The sequence below is a fragment of the Plectrocnemia conspersa genome, unplaced genomic scaffold (genome assembly GCF_051122295.1).
Source record: "Plectrocnemia conspersa isolate PC_06_02 unplaced genomic scaffold, ASM5112229v1 ptg000013l, whole genome shotgun sequence".
NCBI lineage: Eukaryota > Metazoa > Arthropoda > Insecta > Trichoptera > Polycentropodidae > Plectrocnemia > Plectrocnemia conspersa.
Genome location: NW_028277177.1, coordinates 27,032,620 through 27,053,407, shown reverse-complemented (window position 1 = coordinate 27,053,407; position 20,788 = coordinate 27,032,620). Strand labels below are relative to the sequence as shown.

The following is a 20,788-nucleotide window of genomic DNA, read 5'->3' as shown; positions in this document are numbered from 1 at the left end:
CCGCCAGAATATTTTGATCGATCTACAGCTGGCGACTTTTATAGATTGTGCTGAGGAACAACAATGAAGATAAATTCATTATGAATCGATAAAGGTCGCCGACCATTGAATTAGACCAAGTTTTAATACGAATACGTATAATAATCGAAATTAACAATATACATTAAATAATTTCTTTGTATACATACAATATATATATTTTTATTATGTATTTTTTTATTTTTTCACTATGATATTAAATTGTGTTAACAGCATGTATGTAGATTGTTAAATCATATAAGATAATGATCTCAACAAATATATATATAATATGTATATTAAACTTGTATATGTAAGTACATATACATATATGATAAGGTTAATAATAATAGGAATAAGTCGGCGTTTGTGATACGAATTGGCTGAAGAACGAATAAAATTGTATGGAAACGTTCTGAAAAAGGCTCACGCTCTCGCACCAATGTATTTATGTGTATAACCCATCGTAAATAATATATTTATATATGTATATATAAATATACATTTACAAAAATATATATTATTCAATCACTTAATTGATAGACATAATCGTACTGTAAGGTCAAAATTCGATATATTCGTAAAATGATGAACAATATAAATTATTATTATTATAAAAATATTGTTTTATTTATTATTCACACATTTAAACACACCTATCCTTATAAATGTCCCGAAATATGGATTTAATCTGCACTCCCTTTTGCAGACAGAAAATTCTTCTAAATCCTCTAACAAATGTGTGCTTCATTGGGGCTCCAGACAATGAAGCCATATTCGAGAATTCTGCATCCTAGGATATCAGACACTATATCGCACACTTTGGCATATTTAACCTAGATTTTTTTGGCACATCCTTCAATAAGCATAAAAAAATAATAACACTAGAACGAGGTAGACAAAATCCGTGTTGCTGGTCCACTAAAGCCAGCTGAAGCTGGCTTCAATATGCAAGATGCGCATCTTGCATATTGCTTCATGTGCATATTACATTATGTTTTAAAAATATGATAACTCCTTATCAACATTACTAAAAATTTTGATGTAAGAGTGATGGTCAAAGTATATTCAAACCGAATTTTGGTCAATAAGAGGCCGCAAAAACAAATATCACTTCTCAGAAGTCCAAAATTCACGTCAAAAGCAATAAAACCGTGACAGCGCCGACACGATTTTATTGCTTTTGACGTGAATTTTTGACTTCTGAGAATTGATAATTGTTTTTTGGGCTCTCCTATTAGGCTAAATTCATTGTTTTAGCATGGATTTTAAACAGAGATAAAATTGCATGTCATATAATGAAAAACGACCGTTAACTAGCCAATTTATGCCGTCCTCCCTCTAAAAAAATCTGAAATGTCGTCCCTGTTTTTTGTTATTAGTTCTTAACTTTTTTCATTAATTTTGTGTTTATAATTTTATTGATAACTAAAAATATTGCCTTTTTGTTTTTTTTTGAAATTATATGCTGCTCCATGAGCAGTACCGTCTGGGTGATTAGTATGATATATATAATAATTTAATATTCCTAAGTATCTTTAGTCGGTAAAGTGGGTTTCCGAGATCAGTATAATATCTATCTGTTCATTTTTTATAAATGTTTTTATTTCTTGCTTATGATTAAGCAAACCATTGGCGTTCCAAGCTATTAGTCTAAGGAGGTTGGTCATTTTGATATTTTGGTATAGTCATCATATTATTTATACTGACAGGATATACAAACATTAATTTTGTATAATATATATCAATAATAATAAAATCAATAATTTATTTTAATTACATTCTTATTTATAATATATTTATAAATTAAAATAAAGATCTTTTTTACATTCTAAATCATAAAAAAAAACATTTTTTAATTAATAGAATAACGAGCTGTACTTGTGACACTATCATATTTATTATAAAGTATTCAATCTACAGGATTTATATCTCATATGTTTAATGTTTCATTTCGTTGATGGTAACCACTTCTACATAAGCAAAAAACGTATATTTAAAAATGCAATTTTATCACAAATTTCAAATTAAGAAACTCATCTGTGAATCTGAATATAAATATTACGTGCAAGCTTATATTTCTATGGATTCGTATATATAAATATATTATTATTTACAACTTACAAATAAAATAATATTAAACGTTAAATTATATACAAGCTTACTTATATTAAACGCGGTTTAGCAACGACAATGACTCATCACAATCAATAAATAATATATTTTACACAAATTCACTGAATATCATATAATAAAACAGATAGATATAAAATATATAAATAAAAAAATACTCAGTCTTCAATAAAACATTCGGAAGGTATGATCGGTTATAATCAATCTACATATACCAAAAAAATCTTTATACTTGATTTAATATATAAATTTTTGGATTAGATGACGATTGACATAACCTAATTTAGCAATTTATAATAGTAAATCAAAAATATAAATATCCGTTCACATTATTGCCGATAAAATGGCATTCCCCTATTCATTGTATAAGTCGATAGTGGTATGCCTTTTGTTCCATAGATCGGATCCGGAGCATTTTCATAATCGACATCGTAATAGATCCCCGATTGGTTCTGAAAGCATAAAAATCACCAATGAAATTGATTTGTATTGTTTTTGTTCATATACAACTTAAATTATAATACTAAAATTTACTTATAATAAAAGATTAAAATTATTATAATCTATTTGACTACCTGAGTTGTGTGCCGTAAAACAAATAAGAAGCCAAACAAGATGAATAAACTGAATATTTTTAATTACTCACAGCTATACTATTAGTTGCGTTTGATCTAGATTTGGGCCTTGGAACGTGGAAGCTCCTCGATCCGAGAAGATCTGCTCGATCTTGTGCGTGACTATCTGATTCCGAGCTCGTCGATTCTGTGCCGTGATTATTAGACATGCCTATAATGATAGAATTGTATTGTGTGATTCGTTAGATTTTCATTGCGTTCAATGGTAAATCCACAAACCTGAAAAACCACTGAAAGCATTTCCCAATCCGCTCAGAGTGTTGGCTCTCGATGGTGTGTTGGTATTATTATCCTGCTGAACCAGATGCATAGTGGATCCCATGTGAAGACCCATTCTTGGTAGAGGAACCGGTGGCAATGTTCCGGCCATCGATAGAGTCGGATAAGCACCGTACATTGCCGATGGTGGACGAGCACCAGGATGAGTAGGCTCTGGCTGCTGTGCAGAAAAATAATCATCTAATTTAGTCATGTGCTATTTATTAAAGGATACTGTATCTTTAATTGCTAATTATGTTCATATTTACATATACTATTATAATATTAATTTATTTAATTACCGCATAGTGATTAGCTTGAGCCATCACGTCTGCCAATTGCGCCCATCTCATCCGTTCTTCCAGAGTCACTTGATATGGCGATTGTCCAAGATTTGGATTTTTCATTCCGGTATTCATGTAGCCGAAAACAGGCGAACCCATGCCGGCGGCATTCTTCTGCTCGCGTGACCATCTCCGACTAAAATAATATTATATTGTACATAAATCAATCTATAACAAAGCTTTTAATAAGTATTATAATTAAAGTTAGAATGCCATAGTAAAAATATATGATAATGATTCCGAGCCTGGTATTGTTGCAATACCTACGCATAAGTACTGATTTTGTACTTTTTTACACAGTTATAATATATACTATTGACCATATTACTGTTTTTATAAGGTATTGTTTCAGGGACATCATTTCAGATTTTTCCAGGTGGTGGGGGGGGGCAAAAGTAAACAAGTCAGCTCGCTTTTTTAATATTTTTTAAGATTCATACCGTTTCATTAAATGAGATGCATTATTCTGGCAAAATTCAAGGGGGGGAATACCCCCCCCCCATATTGTATTAAGACTTTTTTTTAACAATATTACAACTTACAAGTGAGATTTGAATGAAACACATCTAAACCGAATTTTGACCAATAGAAGAACACAAAAAACAATTATCACTTCTCAGAAGTCAAAAATCCACGTCAAAAGCAATAAAATCGTGCCGACGCCGTCGCAGTGGGAACGCTCGGTAACGAGCGTTCGCACTGCGGCAGCGCCGACACGATTTTATTGCTTTTGAAGTGAATTTTTAACTTCTGAGAAGTGATAATTGTTTTTCCGCTTTTCTATTGCCCAAAATTCGGTTTGAATATACTTTAACCAACACTTTTATATCAGAAGTCTATAGTAATATCGGTAAGGATAGCTATCATACTTTTAAAACATAGTGTAATATTAAATATCCCGTGAGAAATGAGTTGTCTTAGTTTGTATTTTGTACTTGATCTAATGAAAGTTATAAAACTTTAATTAGTTTCAGAACTTTCATTAAGTTGGGTTTGGGTTTGAACATCAAATGGACGTTTCGCAACTGTCAAATTGAGTTTCATAGACAGAGCAGGGGTGACGAACTTAAGGCATGCATGCAATAGGGGTCATATTGACACGTGAATTATTTATAAATTCAATTTTTTTTCACTATCGGCATAAACAAATATTATTGCGTGTCCGAGCAGGCATCCATTAACATTTCCAAAAGCACTTGCATAAAAACTGTAAACTTTACTGTAGTCAGAATATAATTTTATATATAAATCTTCCCTATTTTGTATTAAAAGATCTTATATATGTTAACGTATGGTTTTAGTACTACACTAATGACAATCTTAATATTTTGTTACTCTATAATTGTAATGACTCAATACCTCCACATCACTAGGCAAGCTAAAGTCATCAAGATAACTACTAAAGCAGCTAAACTTGCGCCGACTGCCACACCTACGACTTCACCGTCGACTTCACACTGAGAGCCGTAATATGCACCAGTACATCTGTAAACATAAGTCACTTATAATAACACTTATTAAAATTGTATTTATATAAAGATAAATTACTCACGAGCAAACTGGTTGACCGCCTCTATACGAGCAAGTGCCTCTGTTATTGCAATGAGAAGGCGGACACGTGTGACACTGTCGTCCGGCTCTGTTCGGTTGTTCAGCCCAAGCATCTCTCGTATCGCCCGGACATTCACATCTATTGAAAGATCAAACGTTAATGAAATGAAAGCGGATAAAATCAGAACAATTTATGGGTAAAACAAACTTGAATGATCCCCAGACGTTGATGCACGTTGCTATTTCGTGACAGTCGTTCAATTCGGGTGTAGAACACTCGTCTAGATCTGAAAGTTTGATTGTTTTATAAACTGTTTTAAATATCTAATCTAAAGTAATTCATATATAGTTATATTAACAATTAAAGAAGGTCTCTTAACAATTATTCTTAAACTACTGTATCAGTGCTTATGTAAATATTAAAATATTAATCAGTCAGTAACGACCCAAATGACTTAATAAATGTTTACTTTTATTTGGAGTAAGTATTTAACCCTCAGTTGTATATGATTGACCTTAACATTGTTTTTGCAGTTATTGTAATGGAATGATTAAAAGTGAATGTAATATTTTATTTTTTAGTTTAAATTGAGTAAAAATGCTACATATACTATTTAAATATTGTATAGCTACATATATAGATTCGTAACTGATGAGACACTGCTAATAATTTGTTTGAGTGATACACGTTGCTTGATGAACCATTTTATGTATCAAAAAATAAAATTTGTATAGTATAGTAATTAGTATAATGATTTATTTAGGATCGAATTCGATTATTTTTTTTGTAGTATGTTAAAAGGAATAGATTATATAATTTAAGTTCAATAAATAATGACATATTGTGAGAATAAACATTTACAAAATTCGCTAATGTGCTTATATTATGAACATACGTTGCATGTTATGTGAGTTTGTGAACACTGCCTTGCTACAATAACAGATTCGCTGTTCCTATCTACCAGAATTACTCTGGAATTTGGCGAACGATAACAGTGAAAAACCAGTTATTTATATCCACCAGTAATATTATAGAAACAGATCACTTATCGCATCAGTATAAAATATGAAACGTGTAAAAGTTATAAAAAATGCACAGAATATTAATTATTACAATCACTTTCATAACACACCATTAAAACTTTCTAAAATAATATGAACAATCATCGTACAAATTCAATCTTTATCCTGATGCATTATTTTACTTTCACAATAATGGACTTACCGTGCAATCTAGAAATGCTACCAGTTGGTCTTTCTACCCAGAGAGCCGAAGAACCGATGTTATTACTCCTCCTCTGAATAACACCCAGCAGGTGTCTCGTAATATCGGCCCCGGCACTGCCTCTTAAAGTCTCGCTACTTTCTTCAAGCTATACAATAACAACAACATTATGAAATATTTAATTTAAGAATCATAATAAAAAAGAATAGATTTATGTTCTTACAAGAACTGTAACATTAACGTAGACGCCTTGTCCAGATTTAGTAGGATCTCCTTTGTAAATCGTATTCACAGTTCCGCTGACAAACTCGTCGGAATAAGGCGTCATCGAGAACGCTGAATCAACTGCTTTGACTGCTTCAAAGCTCAGTTTCTGGAAAGGCTCAGATTCTTTGTTGCTCAGTTTATCGTCCCACGCTATCTTCCTATCGTATAATCTATCGACTCTCAAACTGAACACCATAGCGACGACTTTCCTACATGGATCTCTATGATTGTGTCTTGCGTAGCCAGGTCTGCAATTGCAGCTGGATATACCTAGAAAAAAAAAACACAATAATTACCAAAAATTTGGATAAATTTGGATAAAATGTAAATGAAGTGAACTTACCAAATTCTGTTTTGCATCTTTCGTACTGAGTTTGATCACAGGTTGAATCGTCTCCGACTATGCATGTATCAATCCTATAAATATGTTTGATTACAATTATAAGGTTTGAAGAAATTAGATATTGGAAATAAGATATCCTCAATGGAATAAAAAAACATCTTCGTGCATTAAGAAATAAAGTATAATAAGAAAGTCTTTCTTTAAGTTCTGCTTATGCTTATGTTATATTTTATATGTATGTTTTGGCTGTATTTGTTAAGTGTATAAACAATTAGCTAAATAAATTAATAATAATAATAATCCGAGCGGATAGATTCATTAACAGTTTTCATTAACAGACGCTTCTTCTCAACAAAATAATACTTTTACGCTTTCGAAAAATATTTGTGAGTAGAATGTTTGTCGGCGGTATCTACTATGACCGAAATTTGTAGAATTCGTTCGTTGAACGAAACAAAATGTTGGAAAGGCCCATCCTTTATTATCGCTTAATGCTTATCTTAAAAACAGGTATGCGTCACAAATTATTATAAATTTTTATTTGAAGTTAAATAATAATATTAATATTCGTTACAAACATTATTAGCTAGTGTATATACAATAAATTCGATAAAATTATGTATTTAAAATGTTCCATCAATTTTGCTGAATTAATTCAATATGATCCTAATTCTGGTGATATTTTTATATAAGCTATTCTCTGAGCTGTATTAGCTCATTAATAGAGAATTTTCAATACCAGATATGTACGACCTAGCTCGGTTTTAATTAATCATAACGATATAGAGGCAGAGGTGGGCATTTGCCCTACCCTAAATTTGGTCATTAAAATGCATAATCTTTCGAAATGCTAAATAATGAGATGCTCCTTTTCAACAAAAAATGCTTTTACGCCTTCGAAAAACACTAATGAACAGAATGTCCGTATCTACTATGACTGAAATTCAAAGAATTCGTTCGTTTAATGACACAAAATGTCGGAAAGGCCCACCCTTTACCTCAAAAACCATTAATTATTTTTTAATTAAATAATATTTTACCGGCAATTAATTATTTTTTTGCACTAATTGGTTAAATAAATTAATATCGATAAAAACAGAAAAAAAATTACGAATATATTCGAATACCTTATCCATTTTTAGTTGAAAATTATGAATAATTGAGAACCCTAGTCGGTACCCAAATATATGTGTTTAACGCGATATTTATATGTTTTTGCCATAGGAGCAAAAATACAGCAAATGTATATTCTTACGCATGGATTAACCATATTTTCTTATAAATAAACTTAATAATTACCGAACGGGAGGTTGTTGTGGTCGTCTCGGAGGTCCACCAGAATTAGACTGCGGTCTTGAAGGTTGAGGTCTCACGGGTCTAGGAGCTTCTTGCACTTCTGGGACCACATATCCCGTACCAGTAACAGCTAAAATACAATCAAATTATTAATCTACAACCCATTCAACATAACAATCAGTTTAAAAGCGTAACTGACCAACTGTAGATTTCTGCACAGGCGTAGGTTGAACTGTCGTTGAAGTTGAAGAATCACCAAAGAGATTAAGATACGTCCTTTTACCATCGATCGATACAAATCCTTGATCACCAGATGGAGACACTATAATGTCTTCTGATTGTCCGGTTAAAGGATTGACGCTTTCTATTTGAACTGTAGCTAAACCGCTACCTCCACCGTTTGGTCCTTGAATAGCAGATACAGTGACGTCGAATATTTCTCCATAAGCTGGTCGTTGTGGTGGTTTTGGACGGCGGACTGAGCTTACTGGAGCTTGACCACCGACTGGTCTGTATTCGGTGTCGTCTAATACGATTCCTGGTCTTGGTTTGTAAGGGTTGTGTGGAAAACCTTGTTGAGTTGCTGGAATAATATTAAAATAATATTAGATATTGGGTTATTGTTATATAATATATTAAAACATACGATTGTGTGGTTGAGTTTTGATGCTAGTAGGAACGATTGATCCAATTACAGATGTAGCTTTAACTGTAGTTTTAATTTCTGGTAGTGCTTCAGTGGGTGTAGATGAAATACTCACAGGTTCGGTTGTTACAAACTCAGTAGTATTATCTTTAGTCGGTTCTATAATGGATGATTCTAATATCGGTGTCGGTTCTAATATGACACTTGTACTTGGATCGTTAATAGCATCTTCTTCGCCCAATTTTATACTATTCTTGATAATGGTTTCATTTTCTTTATTCTTTTCTTCTTGTTTTTTATTGATTGGTTTTTCTTTTTCTGCTTTAATATTCGTTTGCTTTTTCTTATCGACAGTTTCGGAATCTTTTAGAACTTCTTGTTTAGTTGGTATAGTATGTAGTTCTACGTTTGGCGTAGGCGTTGTCGAAGTTGTAGTATTTTCTTCTACTTCTTTAACAGTTGTAATTGGCGTAGATTCTGTCGTAGTAGATGTCGGCGGATCTCTGGCCGGTACGAAGCCTTCGCCGTCGTTTATTATGGTTATGGGCTTCAGAGTAACGCTATCGCTAACTGTCGTATTGATCTCTTCGTTGACGTTATTATGAGTCGGTGTTTCTTCCTCGCGTTCTTCATCATCGACGTCCATGTTGTGGTTGATGAGAGTTTCGTCCGTTTTCGGTATGGTCGTAAACGCCTCGTCGATTCCGTCGTATGGCGTGAGAGTGGGCGGTGGAGCTGACGGTTGAGGTTTATACATGGGAAGGTTAGGATTTGGTCTTCTATTAATCGGCGGCGGTCTAGGAGGTCTGGGTCTTTGCCACGGTGGAATACTCTGAGGTCTGATCGGCCTGTAGTTTTGATTATTCGTGATAGGTACGATCTGTTCCGGAATGGGTATACCGTTAATGAATGGTCTAACTGGCGTGTGCTCGTGCGATGGAGGTCTATCGAAGGGATAGGGTGGAGGTATTTTGGTCGAAGGTTGAGGCGGCAGCGGAGGCATCATTTGGGAAGGTCCTCCCGGACCCGGAGTGTCGAAATCTGGAGGTAATGGCGGAACGTCCGATATTCTCGGTGGACCCCGATTGTTGATTCTGGTATTCGGAGGTCTGATCGGTCTACCGTTAGCCGGCTGCGTGTTGGCTTGGACGTTAACATTGCCGTTGAGCAACTTGACTATTCCTGTTATAATATCTTGAATGTCAGGATTGGACTGTCGGCCTACAGAGTCATACCTGAGGGGCGTAGCAGACATCGGCGGCATCATCGCAATCGGTATCGATTGGGGTCCCTTCGGGGTCAAAGCTCTGCCCCGGGGGACCCCTCTGGCTTCCCCCGAACCCTCGATATTTCTTCTCGGAGTCATAGAAGACGCCATATCGTTGACCGCGTTAGAAGCACGGTGCAACGTTCTTGTGGGTTGAATTTGATTATAATACTTATGATGATGCACTTCCACTTCATTAGAATCCAACGATTCTTCTACATTGTTGGAAGAAAAGAGAGGATCGTACGACTTTGACTTTTTATGCAAATCGCGCAATATGGGAGCAGCAGATCGTTCCACCCGCACGTGAGATAAATCATCTTTTCCACTATCGTCCGATTGTAAAGAGTCTAAACTAGCACTTGGTTTAATTTCTAAAATGTCTTGATGATACGTAGCACTAGTTTCAAAATTTTCACCGGTTTCACTGATGTAGAGCTCCGGTTCGAAGTCGCTGGCAGAGTTGGGCGAAATCTGTGATATCGAATACTGATCTTGGTAAGCTGAAACAAGAGAAAATGCAGTAGTTACTATGATGTAAAGAAGTTTCAAAGACGGTGGAGTTGCACAACGCGGTAAATCCCAAGTTGCGCTCGCAAATGCGTCAGCGAGCGTGACAATATCGTGAATTTCACTTTCGTCCGATGCAGACTATGGTGGTGGTGGTCAACCCATTTTAGATGTGGCGAATGAGAAGTGAAATTTGCTACACCTACAAACGCAGAGAGAAAGATTGCCGGACCAAACAATTGCAAATTTAGAAAATAAGAAGCTTATACTTAAAAGAATTGGACAACAACGAAGAAAATGAAACGAATCGCTAATGCTTAATATCACCTAGAAAATACAGCAAATCGATGACTTAGACAATATGTAATAAGATCTGTATTCAGGGACGTCATTTGAGGGGTACAGGTGGAAGCATTTAGCCAGAAAAATACATACTAAGAATTAACTGTGCAACTTTTACCCCTCCCCTCTGAAAAAAAATATTATAAACCAGGATTTCTCGGGTTACCCTCAAATAAAATCTTAAAAAAAACAGTTTCAAATCTATCCCGAAATTTTTTTTAAAATATACCATTTATGTAGATAGATACATATTTTTACCAGTGAAAATATAATTTATCTGGCAGGTGCTAGTAAAATTATATGATATCAACTTTTTCATACGTATTAATATTAATATTTACATACTTATCAATATATATTTACATGCGATGTTACAGTGAATGTGTATTTTTCGGTGAGCTTATATTCACTAGTGAAGTCCAAATACATTTTCACCAGTAAATATATATTTCTATTAGCAAAAAAATAATTCAACTGGTAGGCGCTAGTAAAATTATATGCTGCTATGAACTCAATTTGCCAGTTGCGAAACGTTCATTTGCTGTTCAAACCCAAACCTAACCTACACGAATTAATCAAACCCAACTTGACCTAACTGATTATAGTTTTAGAACTTTCATTAAGTCAAGTTCAAAATGCAAACTGAGTTAGCTCAACAGCACCCGAAGGCCCTTTTGTGTTATAAGAGTACTTGGAAAGTCGTTAACTCATGACATATATTTTTTTTGTTAATTCTAAAAATAGCTGGCATAGGGGTCGTGTATTACGAAATACACCGTAGCACAAAAAGTTTTCTGATAGATGCTAGTGAAATTATATGCTGCTCTAAAATGTCTATGAAATTCAATTTGACAATTGCGAAACGTACATTTGCTGTTCAAACCCAAACCTAACCTACACTTGACCTAATATTCAAAAACTAATTATAGTCTAAAATACAAACTTAGTCAACTCAACTTTAAAAAAAAGTCAGACAGACGTCGCATCTCGCATATTGCTCCATAATTTGTCTGCACTTGGATATTATTTCGATATGATAGCTATCTTTACCGATATTACTACAGACTTTTGATTATTATCCGTATTTGGTTATTATCCGTACTTATATCCCAGCGCCTTTCTTTTAGGAGCGTTGGGATATGATTCGCTGAGTTCTCGCAGAAAGCTGTATATCGCTAAGCATTTTTTTAAATTACTAAAAGGTGCTGTCGACAATCCAGCTATTCTCGAGGAATTCCAGTTTTGGGTTCCTGAACATTTTCGAGAATCACGATCGAGACCTCTTTTGATGACCGTTAGGGCTAGGACATCCGCACTTGCCGACTCGCCTATGGCTGTGGCCATCCGGCTCCTTAATATGCTGGCATTACATATTGACCTATTTAATGTCAGCTACGAGGAGCTGATCCGGTTTATTTCATTTAATTTTAATATTTTATAATTTTTTTGTTATGTTAAAGTATTTTTATATTTATGTATATATACTTTTTTTTTATGTTTTATAAATTTAAAATTTGTTTTCGACCATCGTGGCGCATTGGGGTAACCTGTTAGGCCACGATGGTCTTAATTTAATCTAAAATAAAATTTAATCTAAAATAAATATAAGAGTATTGGTCAAAGTATATTCAAACCGAATTTTGATCTATAGGAGGGCTCAAAAACAATTATCACTTCTCAGAAGTCAAAAATTCACGTCAAAAGCAATAAAATCGCGCCGTCGCAGTGGGAACGATCGTTACCGAGCGCCTACTTTAAATTTAATTTCAAGCTTTTAGAAAGCAAGACACAGCAATAAAAATACATTTGGATACAGAATCAGTATTCTTAAATATGCACTGTGAGTATCGGTAAAACAACATAATAGTTAAAACGTGTGTGACAGTGTTACTCAGCGAAAGTTAAACTATATTATGGATCTCAGATAATATTTCTGTATCCAAATTCCGATTTTCTTTTACATTTTCGAGTACAATTTATTATAGTTTTTAACTAATACAAATATGTATCACATACTTAGCCAATAAGAATCGTTTCACTTTATTTAAGAGGAGAAAATATTAAACATATATTTAAAGGAATTAGTTTTCTATGACAAATCTAGTTTAGTGTTTGTGTCGTTAAAAGAAAAATCACAAAATTTCTCTCTTTGCGTTTCTATATCAAGTTATTTAAACAATAAAATTAAGTTATTGGTCATAACAAAAATCTTGAACTAAATGACCCAACACGAGAAATTCCACCTTCCAAGTGTAATCTGACCCATTTTCACGGAGCTGAGAGTCAAAGCGGATGCTGAACTTTCACTACCGCCTGCCACAGCCTTGACGTCAGTGCCCAAAGGTTTATTGATCCGGAATCAAAGATCATAATCAAAGGTGTGCATTGAACAGGATCCAATCAAATGGTTACGAAACTGTGACGTCCTTGCTGAGTTGCCACAGTTGCGTAACACAGATGTTCAACGACGAGACAAAGGTGTCGCGATTATGGCAGAAAAAATGATCGAGGTATTAGGTGTGACATCACCATATTGTGCATTTGCGAAATTGTGCCCGTCCATTGTTCGTGTGCGATTTCTCTGTCCTCCGAACTGTTGTGATCGGCAGAAACTTTCTCCGCGCTTTGTGGTACAATTGTATATTCGCCGAGATTCGATCCCAGAGTATACACTTATAATAGTTGCCATTATGTCGTGATTTGCCAAATTGCAGTGCCGCGTGAGCGATTGAAACGATTCTCCAACTCAATCCAATAAACGCACAATTAAGCACACGGTAAATCTTGAATTTTGGGTAAAATTACAAGTATTAATCATCGCATGATTAATTCGAACTGTAAAATGTATTATAATGTTAAGCTACATGCAAGTTACAAGTAGGTTAGTAGTAGATGAAAGCTGTAACTTATAAACGTATAAAATTAAATAAGAATCATTAACGTCAAATATGGATTTTCAACGATATCAATTAATTATTCAGATATAGCTTTCATTATATTTAATCGATTAAAGAACACTAATATAATACATACTATTCAATATCTTTACGATTTGATTATTATTTTATTTTATTTACAAAATGTTTATTTATTTAAATGTCTTATTTGTATACATTACTATAATATATGCATCTAACAAAAATATTCCATTAATTTTATTATTTAATATTATTCATATCAAAAAAGTTGCCTGAATTCTGCTTATGAACTCCAAGTAAATTTCGTTTTGTCTTCAGTCGTGCAACAACCCCAAATCCAGTTTAATTTGATGCATCAAATCAAATAAGAGTGAAAATATAATACTAATTGTACTTAAAATGATATAATAAAAATATTTAATTGTTATGAAGTGCTCAGCGGAAAGTCGACAATTTTCTAAGAAATATGATGATGATAATTATGATGATGATTATACTGTTTACAGTTCTTAGGTAACTGGGTCATTATATGATACATACATCAAGGGTAAAGGACCAGATTTGCTAGATTAGAATGCGGGATGCATGAAAAATAGATCATCCCGGAAATTTGAAAAAAATGCGGGACGATGTCAAAGTGCAATGTTCAATGCAACGAACAACTCAAATCCGCGACAATCCCGCACAATCCGGGACGTCTGGTCACTTTTATAAAGAGAAACAATATTCATAAAATAGCGCTTCATTGACCAATAATCATGAACTATTATAGGAATATCATTTATAAATAATGACAGGCCAAGAGTTGCGGGACTCCCAACCGCACTAAACAACTTCAGACCGTTTATACCCAAAGGCAATCTGTGCTTAATACTCTGTAAGTATTGTAGTTCCAAAATAATCGTAAAGTTAACTGATGGCAAATTATATTATATGTTCTGGAGAGAAATCAAAATATTTAACGGGAAAATGTAAGATTCTTTAAGGTTATTGACTGAATCCGACAAAACAAATTCCATTCTATAGTAAATAGAATATTACATCATATTTATACAGACGTTGTATAGTATTTTATTAAAATATAAAAATCTTATATATGGTTGTTATAATCTGATTTTAAATAACTTTGATATACTAAAAATGTATATAAAATAAAATAATTTTAACAATTAATCGTATTTTAAAAATCACAAGCAACGCAATAATGTCACTAATGACTTAACTTAATAAATGAGACATGTTACAAAAATCATTACAAGCGATTTTACATGCATATATTTTTTACTTGTGTTTCGCTAAAATGTTTTATATAAGTATTTTAAATATATGCTCTAAAAATCACAACACTAATTTATAAAACCAAACTTAAGAATAAGAAACTCAAGAATTGTGGAAGAGACCTTTGTGGAAGAGACCGACACAGGATGCGTTTTTTGTGCGCCGACGCACTGTAGGGTATTTGCCCGATATGGGCGGCCAAAATTATTTCTCCACTTTAGTTGATTCCATAAGTGCTCTTAGTCAAATATATAATATTATAAGTGTTAAAAAATACATTAAAGAAAAAAAAAAAAAAAAAAAAAAATATTTTTCACGAAATAATTCATGCAATTTTATTTTAATAAGTATTTCTTAAATTGTAGGCCCGAGAAAGAGGAATTCCGCGTTGAACGGTCGTGCGAATTTCGCCGCGTCAAGTGTTAAAATGAAAAATAAATTGTATATGTCTCAAAGTTTGATATTTGCTGTTTTTTTAACAAGTTTTGACTAGTATTTTATCATACTCGGTATCGTTTTCATTTTTAAATATGTGTATACTTGGTGATTCTAAACAAATTATTATTTTATTTTATTAGTACGCGATCCACAATTTGAGGTTTACTGATTTTACCATGGTGATCATATTATTAAAAAATAACAATCATTATAAAACTGTATTTTAAACTTGACGTTAACACGACGTATAATAGTTTAAAACGTTTAGGTCCTAACTTTCGCGACTAAGCCCCGCCCCATTTTTAAGAATAATGGTATGCAATGTGTTAAAAACCGCAAAAATCTGCAGCCAAATTTACATGTATCATAAAGAGAAAAACCTAAGCTTTATATTGTATATAAAATTTACATTAAAAAGTCGAGGGAAATATAACTAATGAACTCAAAACTTAAAAAAAAATAGGAAAAAGTACTAAAAAATGGTACTTATCCAAAACAATATTGTGTGTTTAATATGGCAGCAACTGCAACAAAGAGCTATGAAACGTAGAAACACTTACATGCCCTTATCACAATCCATGATTTGGATTTTTAACTGTACTCAAATAAAATAATAATAATTGTCCAATGTACGAGTATGTAATCGACGCCGAGAAAACGATGCGTGCACTCGAAGGGATGACTGATTTCCGACCCATCATTGGGGCGCTAGCGTTATGCAAGGAGTGGGGGAATTGTTGATTATTATGCGTAAATTATCAGCTTTACAGAGCAACTATTTTTTTTTACCTGCGCTTAAATTTTCATAATCGACTTTTGGCCGCCCAGATCGAGCAAATACCCCACCGTGCGACGTGTGATTTGTTTCATTTTAAAATAAATATTCAAATTAAGGATTAATTTTTTAGACAAATATTTTGTTGAATATAGTATGTTTATGTCCTTAACAGGTGTCACTAATTATATAAAGATTTTGTGGCATAGTTTTGTGTTAAAACATATTAATTAAATTTACTTAAATTATATGAAAATCAATTTTATTCAATATAATTTTTTTATAAAATATATAAACAATTTAACCGTTTTAAAAAATAATATGCTATCATTAAAAGCAGTTTTAAATAATTGCATATATAATTCGAGAAAAAAATATAGTCCAGATATTTAGCGTATTTCTCATAGAACGCTTCATAAAAAGCATTTTTTTTTAATACGGCATAAGAAAATAATAAAGTCAACTTGTGAAAAATAAACATTTTCTAATTTTAAAACGCACTCTCTAATTAAAACAATAGCGCTTATTTTAAAGTTAATAAAATTAATATTTGTGTGTTTCTCACTATCACGAGTTACCACAGTAGAGTGGCGTACGGGTACTGGACAAGCTGAATTTATGTGCTTCATTTTCAATTTTTCAGATATTTTTAGTTTGTAATTATTTTAATTATATGTAATATTTACTATTACTGAATCACTCTTTCCCCCCTACCCTGAATAATTAAAAAATATTATAGAGGACATACCAATCCCGTTTTTAATGTTGACGAAACGGTGCTGTTTTGGAAAAAAAACATTTAAAAAATATATGTAAACGGCAAAAGATGCACTTCTGAGATATAAATTAAAGAATCCTGAAGCTTTGAAAGCAAGATCAAAGTAGATCTTCAGGTGAAATCCAACGCACTTTGAGTTACTGCCGCTCTCAAAACCCACCTATAGTGATACACTCTTAACTTTCATCTCCAAATACAACAAATTTGATTTACCAATGAAGTGTGATTAAAACGTTTAAACTTGAATTTAGCTATGAAACATAACAATAAAATGATCGTAAAAGATTATTGGAATAATAATATAAAAGTTTTTTTGGTGATTAGTAGTTGATGCTGAAGATGTTATGGATAGCAATTAAATCAATAATAAATAGCTCACACTAGTTCAGATGATATTATATAAGTTCATACACTAAAGCTTATTGAGGAATCTGAAGTAGCTGAACTGAAACGGATCAAGCCGAGCTGAACGTTTTAAAAGATTTTAATTCATATAAATTGTTATACGCATGTTATAAATAATATGATATAGTTTTGAAATAAAATTGTTATAAGACACATGTATTCAAGAAAAAAATGATCCATTTGCTAGATAAAATTGTTTGTATACGCAAGTTCATGGCGGTCAAGTCCACAGTATTCGGCGGCGATTTCGATTACATACATATGCGCATGCGCACACGCGATAGGTCGCACGGCCGGATAACGGTTCTCGCATAGCGAACACATCGCTAAGAAAAAAGAAGCCGCCCAAACCGCCCGTGCCCGACACCTGACCGAATTGTTTTGCGTCACTTTACGCAACCTCCATTACGACACACGCCGAGTTGGCCGCGAAGCCGCAATGTCGGCCAGTAGTGGCCGTGCACTCGCAGCCGGGGAGAGAAAAAAACATAACTGTTCTCTCGGTCACCGGCGCACCTTCCTCCTTGACCTCATTGTCGGACACAACAGGACGTGACTGAACGGCGGTCGATACAAAAACGGACGCAAGAGTACGACCCTTCCCGTTATCTTCGCGTGAATGATGGGCGATAGATAGTGGATGACCATCGAGTTTATTTTAGTGTTTTTTGCATCCTTTTTTGTAGATTTTGATAGAAATTTGTCCTATTGCAGTCACATGTCGCAACTTTCCTTCAAACAGGAAAGTCATTTGGGGAGGGGTGCAAATAAGGCCGTTTGCCTCCCCCTTCCATTGAATTTGACCAGAAAAATGCATGTCATTTACATTAAATACTAAAAAAACAGTCTCGAATCTATCCCGAAAATAGTTTTTTAAATACTATATATCATTTCAGTGAAACCATATCGAATACATTTTCACCGGCAGATATATATTTTTACCAGTGAAAATATAATTTATCTGAGAGGTGATAGTAAATAGTAATATATACATATTATTTATTTATATGCGATCTATAAATGTTACAGTGAATGTGTATTTTTCAGTTAGGTTATATATTTTACTAGAGAAGTTCAAATACATTTTAGCGAGTAGATATATATTTTTACTAGCGATAATATAATCCAATATTACTGTTATTATTTGCTGTTCTAAAATGTCTATGAAACTCAATTTGACAATTGCGAAGCGTCTATTTACTGTTCAAACCCAAACATAATCTACACGAATTAATTAAACCCGACCCAGCCTAATGAAAGTTCTAAAACTAATTATAGTTTTAGTACAAAATACAAACTTAACCAACTCATCTCTAAGGGGAAAACTTCTCATAAGTCAAAATCATTTCTCAGATCACTTCTCAGAAGTAAAAAATTTACGTCAAAAGCAATAAAATCATGTCGGTGCGGTTGCAGTGGGTGAAAGAATTTTTTCCTAACAAACTGATTGTGACATTCCATGCCCCCCCCCCCCCTCCCCAGATTTGGCAACTCTCGATTTCTTTATGGGGTTACAGTCACCCAACTTCGAATATTCATCAAGAGATAGCCAACATCTCTGAATTTTTAAAAGTGTAAAAACTTATAGCCCACCCTGTACAATACAATTTTTTTTTCTTAGTATACAAACTTTACAGATTTATTCTAAAATTTAATTTTTACTGTGTTCTTTTTCGAGATTTAAAAAATAAAAATACAAAATATGTATTTTATTAAAAAAACATCTTGTTGAGTTCGCCCCTAATATTCTACACACTATTTTCGAATAATACGCTCGTTAGCGACTAACTGCTTTGTACTCCAAGTTGTTTTTTGGATCATTTGCTATTTAAAAAGCATAAATAGAAAAGTCGCCATTATTTTGGCGATGACAATGGACGTGCCGCTTTTCGCAAATTCCATTGCCTAGCTTGACAAAAGCGCCATCACGCCTAGGTTTTACAGTTACGTCGTACCTGTCGCGAGGAATTTGGTGTCAGTGACGACACTAGGTTGCCATTCATCCTACGAACGACTGCAGGCAATTGGACATGGTCGCGATTCCAGCTAAGCATCGAAAGTAACGCCAAGAAGTGAACGCAATGAATTATCGCGCTAAAAAGACCGACTCCAGGTTAATCACCCTGCTGAATAAATTAATTCGTTCCGTTAGGGATTAACTTCGGTTCGGCTCTAACAGCGGTCATTACCACGCGAGTTCTGTGATTTTCGCTTCTTGTTAAACACACGAAGTTCATATCCAGATGGCGATTATTCGCGCGTGACCATCAGTTCCCATGAAGTCATCAACCAAGACCATTAGTTCCCATGAACTGAAATGAATGATATCATTTTATACCATTATGAACATGGATTTTCATTTTAATCTAACGCATTCGAAGCTCTCGAACATAAAACATACTTGTAATCAAATATGAAGAATTTAACGCAGCAATATAAAGAGTGCTTTTTTTACTTTAAAATGAAATAAAACATAAAAATCATGGTAATGGCCACGGTATTGGCTTTATTGGAAAGATAATTTTATACCATTAGCGTTTAAATATGATTTCGAGCATATGGGCGCCGCAACTGGCTCGAATAAAGCGCAATCTGGAAGTCCAATTTTCAACCACTTTTTCGAGCAGCTGGGTCCGTATATTAGCAATAGCTGGCCACACACGGGCGGATCTGCCCGCCGGATTTGTCCGAAATGGATGTCCGACGGACAAATCCGCCAGTGTGTTGTGTTAAAACTCTCGGACAGATCTGTCTGTTGTCCGTGCTCAAAACGAACGGATCGGACACGGACAAGCAGATCTAAGCAGAGATCGCGCTCGCGTAAATGACCGTTTACTGTGTATTTTGTTAAAATTTGTCCCTTAAATAATTTTATGACCCGGGTCTTTATTAATTTGCGACAAAGTTGCCGCCAACGTCTAAATTTTTTAAAGTTTTACTACTTTATGAATCGTCCATCGTCTTTACGAATCGTCTATCGTCTCTGGTTTATCGACATAGACTAGCGACTTCACATATTATAAAATAATCCAAATGTGTTAAATCACACGATCTTGGAAGCCAGGTTCATTACGCGAAATTATGCTTTCATCGAATGTTTCCTTCAATAAATTGACTATTTTTTTTTTAATATGTCACAAATCATATTAGATACATTTTCACCGGTAGATATACATTTTTACTAGTGAAAATATTATTTATTTAGCATGTGATAGTACAATTATATGACTTTTTCATATGTAGTAATATATTATATACATTTACATACTCATCATAATTTATTTACATGCGATGTATAAATGTTACAGTGAATGTGTATTTATCGGTGAAATTATATTTTCACTAGTATAGTCCAAACACA

The 20,788-nt window shown here is 33.6% G+C and overlaps 1 protein-coding gene across 3 annotated transcripts in view; it reads right to left on the bottom strand.

Annotated features, from left to right (window-relative positions):
- Positions 1–2,315: 2,315 nt before the first annotated feature.
- The window catches only part of pwn (calcium-binding EGF-like domain-containing protein pawn), a 33,561-nt gene continuing 15,088 nt past the window's right edge, over positions 2,316–20,788 (bottom strand). For 2 of the 3 annotated variants that reach the window (XM_088202949.1, XM_088202950.1), the window contains exons 3-15: positions 8,717–10,486; positions 8,270–8,653; positions 8,074–8,200; positions 6,775–6,848; positions 6,388–6,701; positions 6,165–6,312; positions 5,148–5,226; positions 4,941–5,078; positions 4,748–4,873; positions 3,347–3,524; positions 3,006–3,225; positions 2,798–2,937; positions 2,316–2,603 (exon numbers count right to left, since the gene is read on the bottom strand). In XM_088202949.1, coding sequence (XP_088059075.1) covers positions 2,481–2,603; positions 2,798–2,937; positions 3,006–3,225; positions 3,347–3,524; positions 4,748–4,873; positions 4,941–5,078; positions 5,148–5,226; positions 6,165–6,312; positions 6,388–6,701; positions 6,775–6,848; positions 8,074–8,200; positions 8,270–8,653; positions 8,717–10,486 — 3,821 coding nt within the window. In that variant the 3' untranslated portion in view covers positions 2,316–2,480. The remainder of the gene's footprint in view (positions 2,604–2,797; positions 2,938–3,005; positions 3,226–3,346; positions 3,525–4,747; positions 4,874–4,940; positions 5,079–5,147; positions 5,227–6,164; positions 6,313–6,387; positions 6,702–6,774; positions 6,849–8,073; positions 8,201–8,269; positions 8,654–8,716; positions 10,487–20,788) is intronic. The other variant, XM_088202951.1, reaches the window with a different exon arrangement.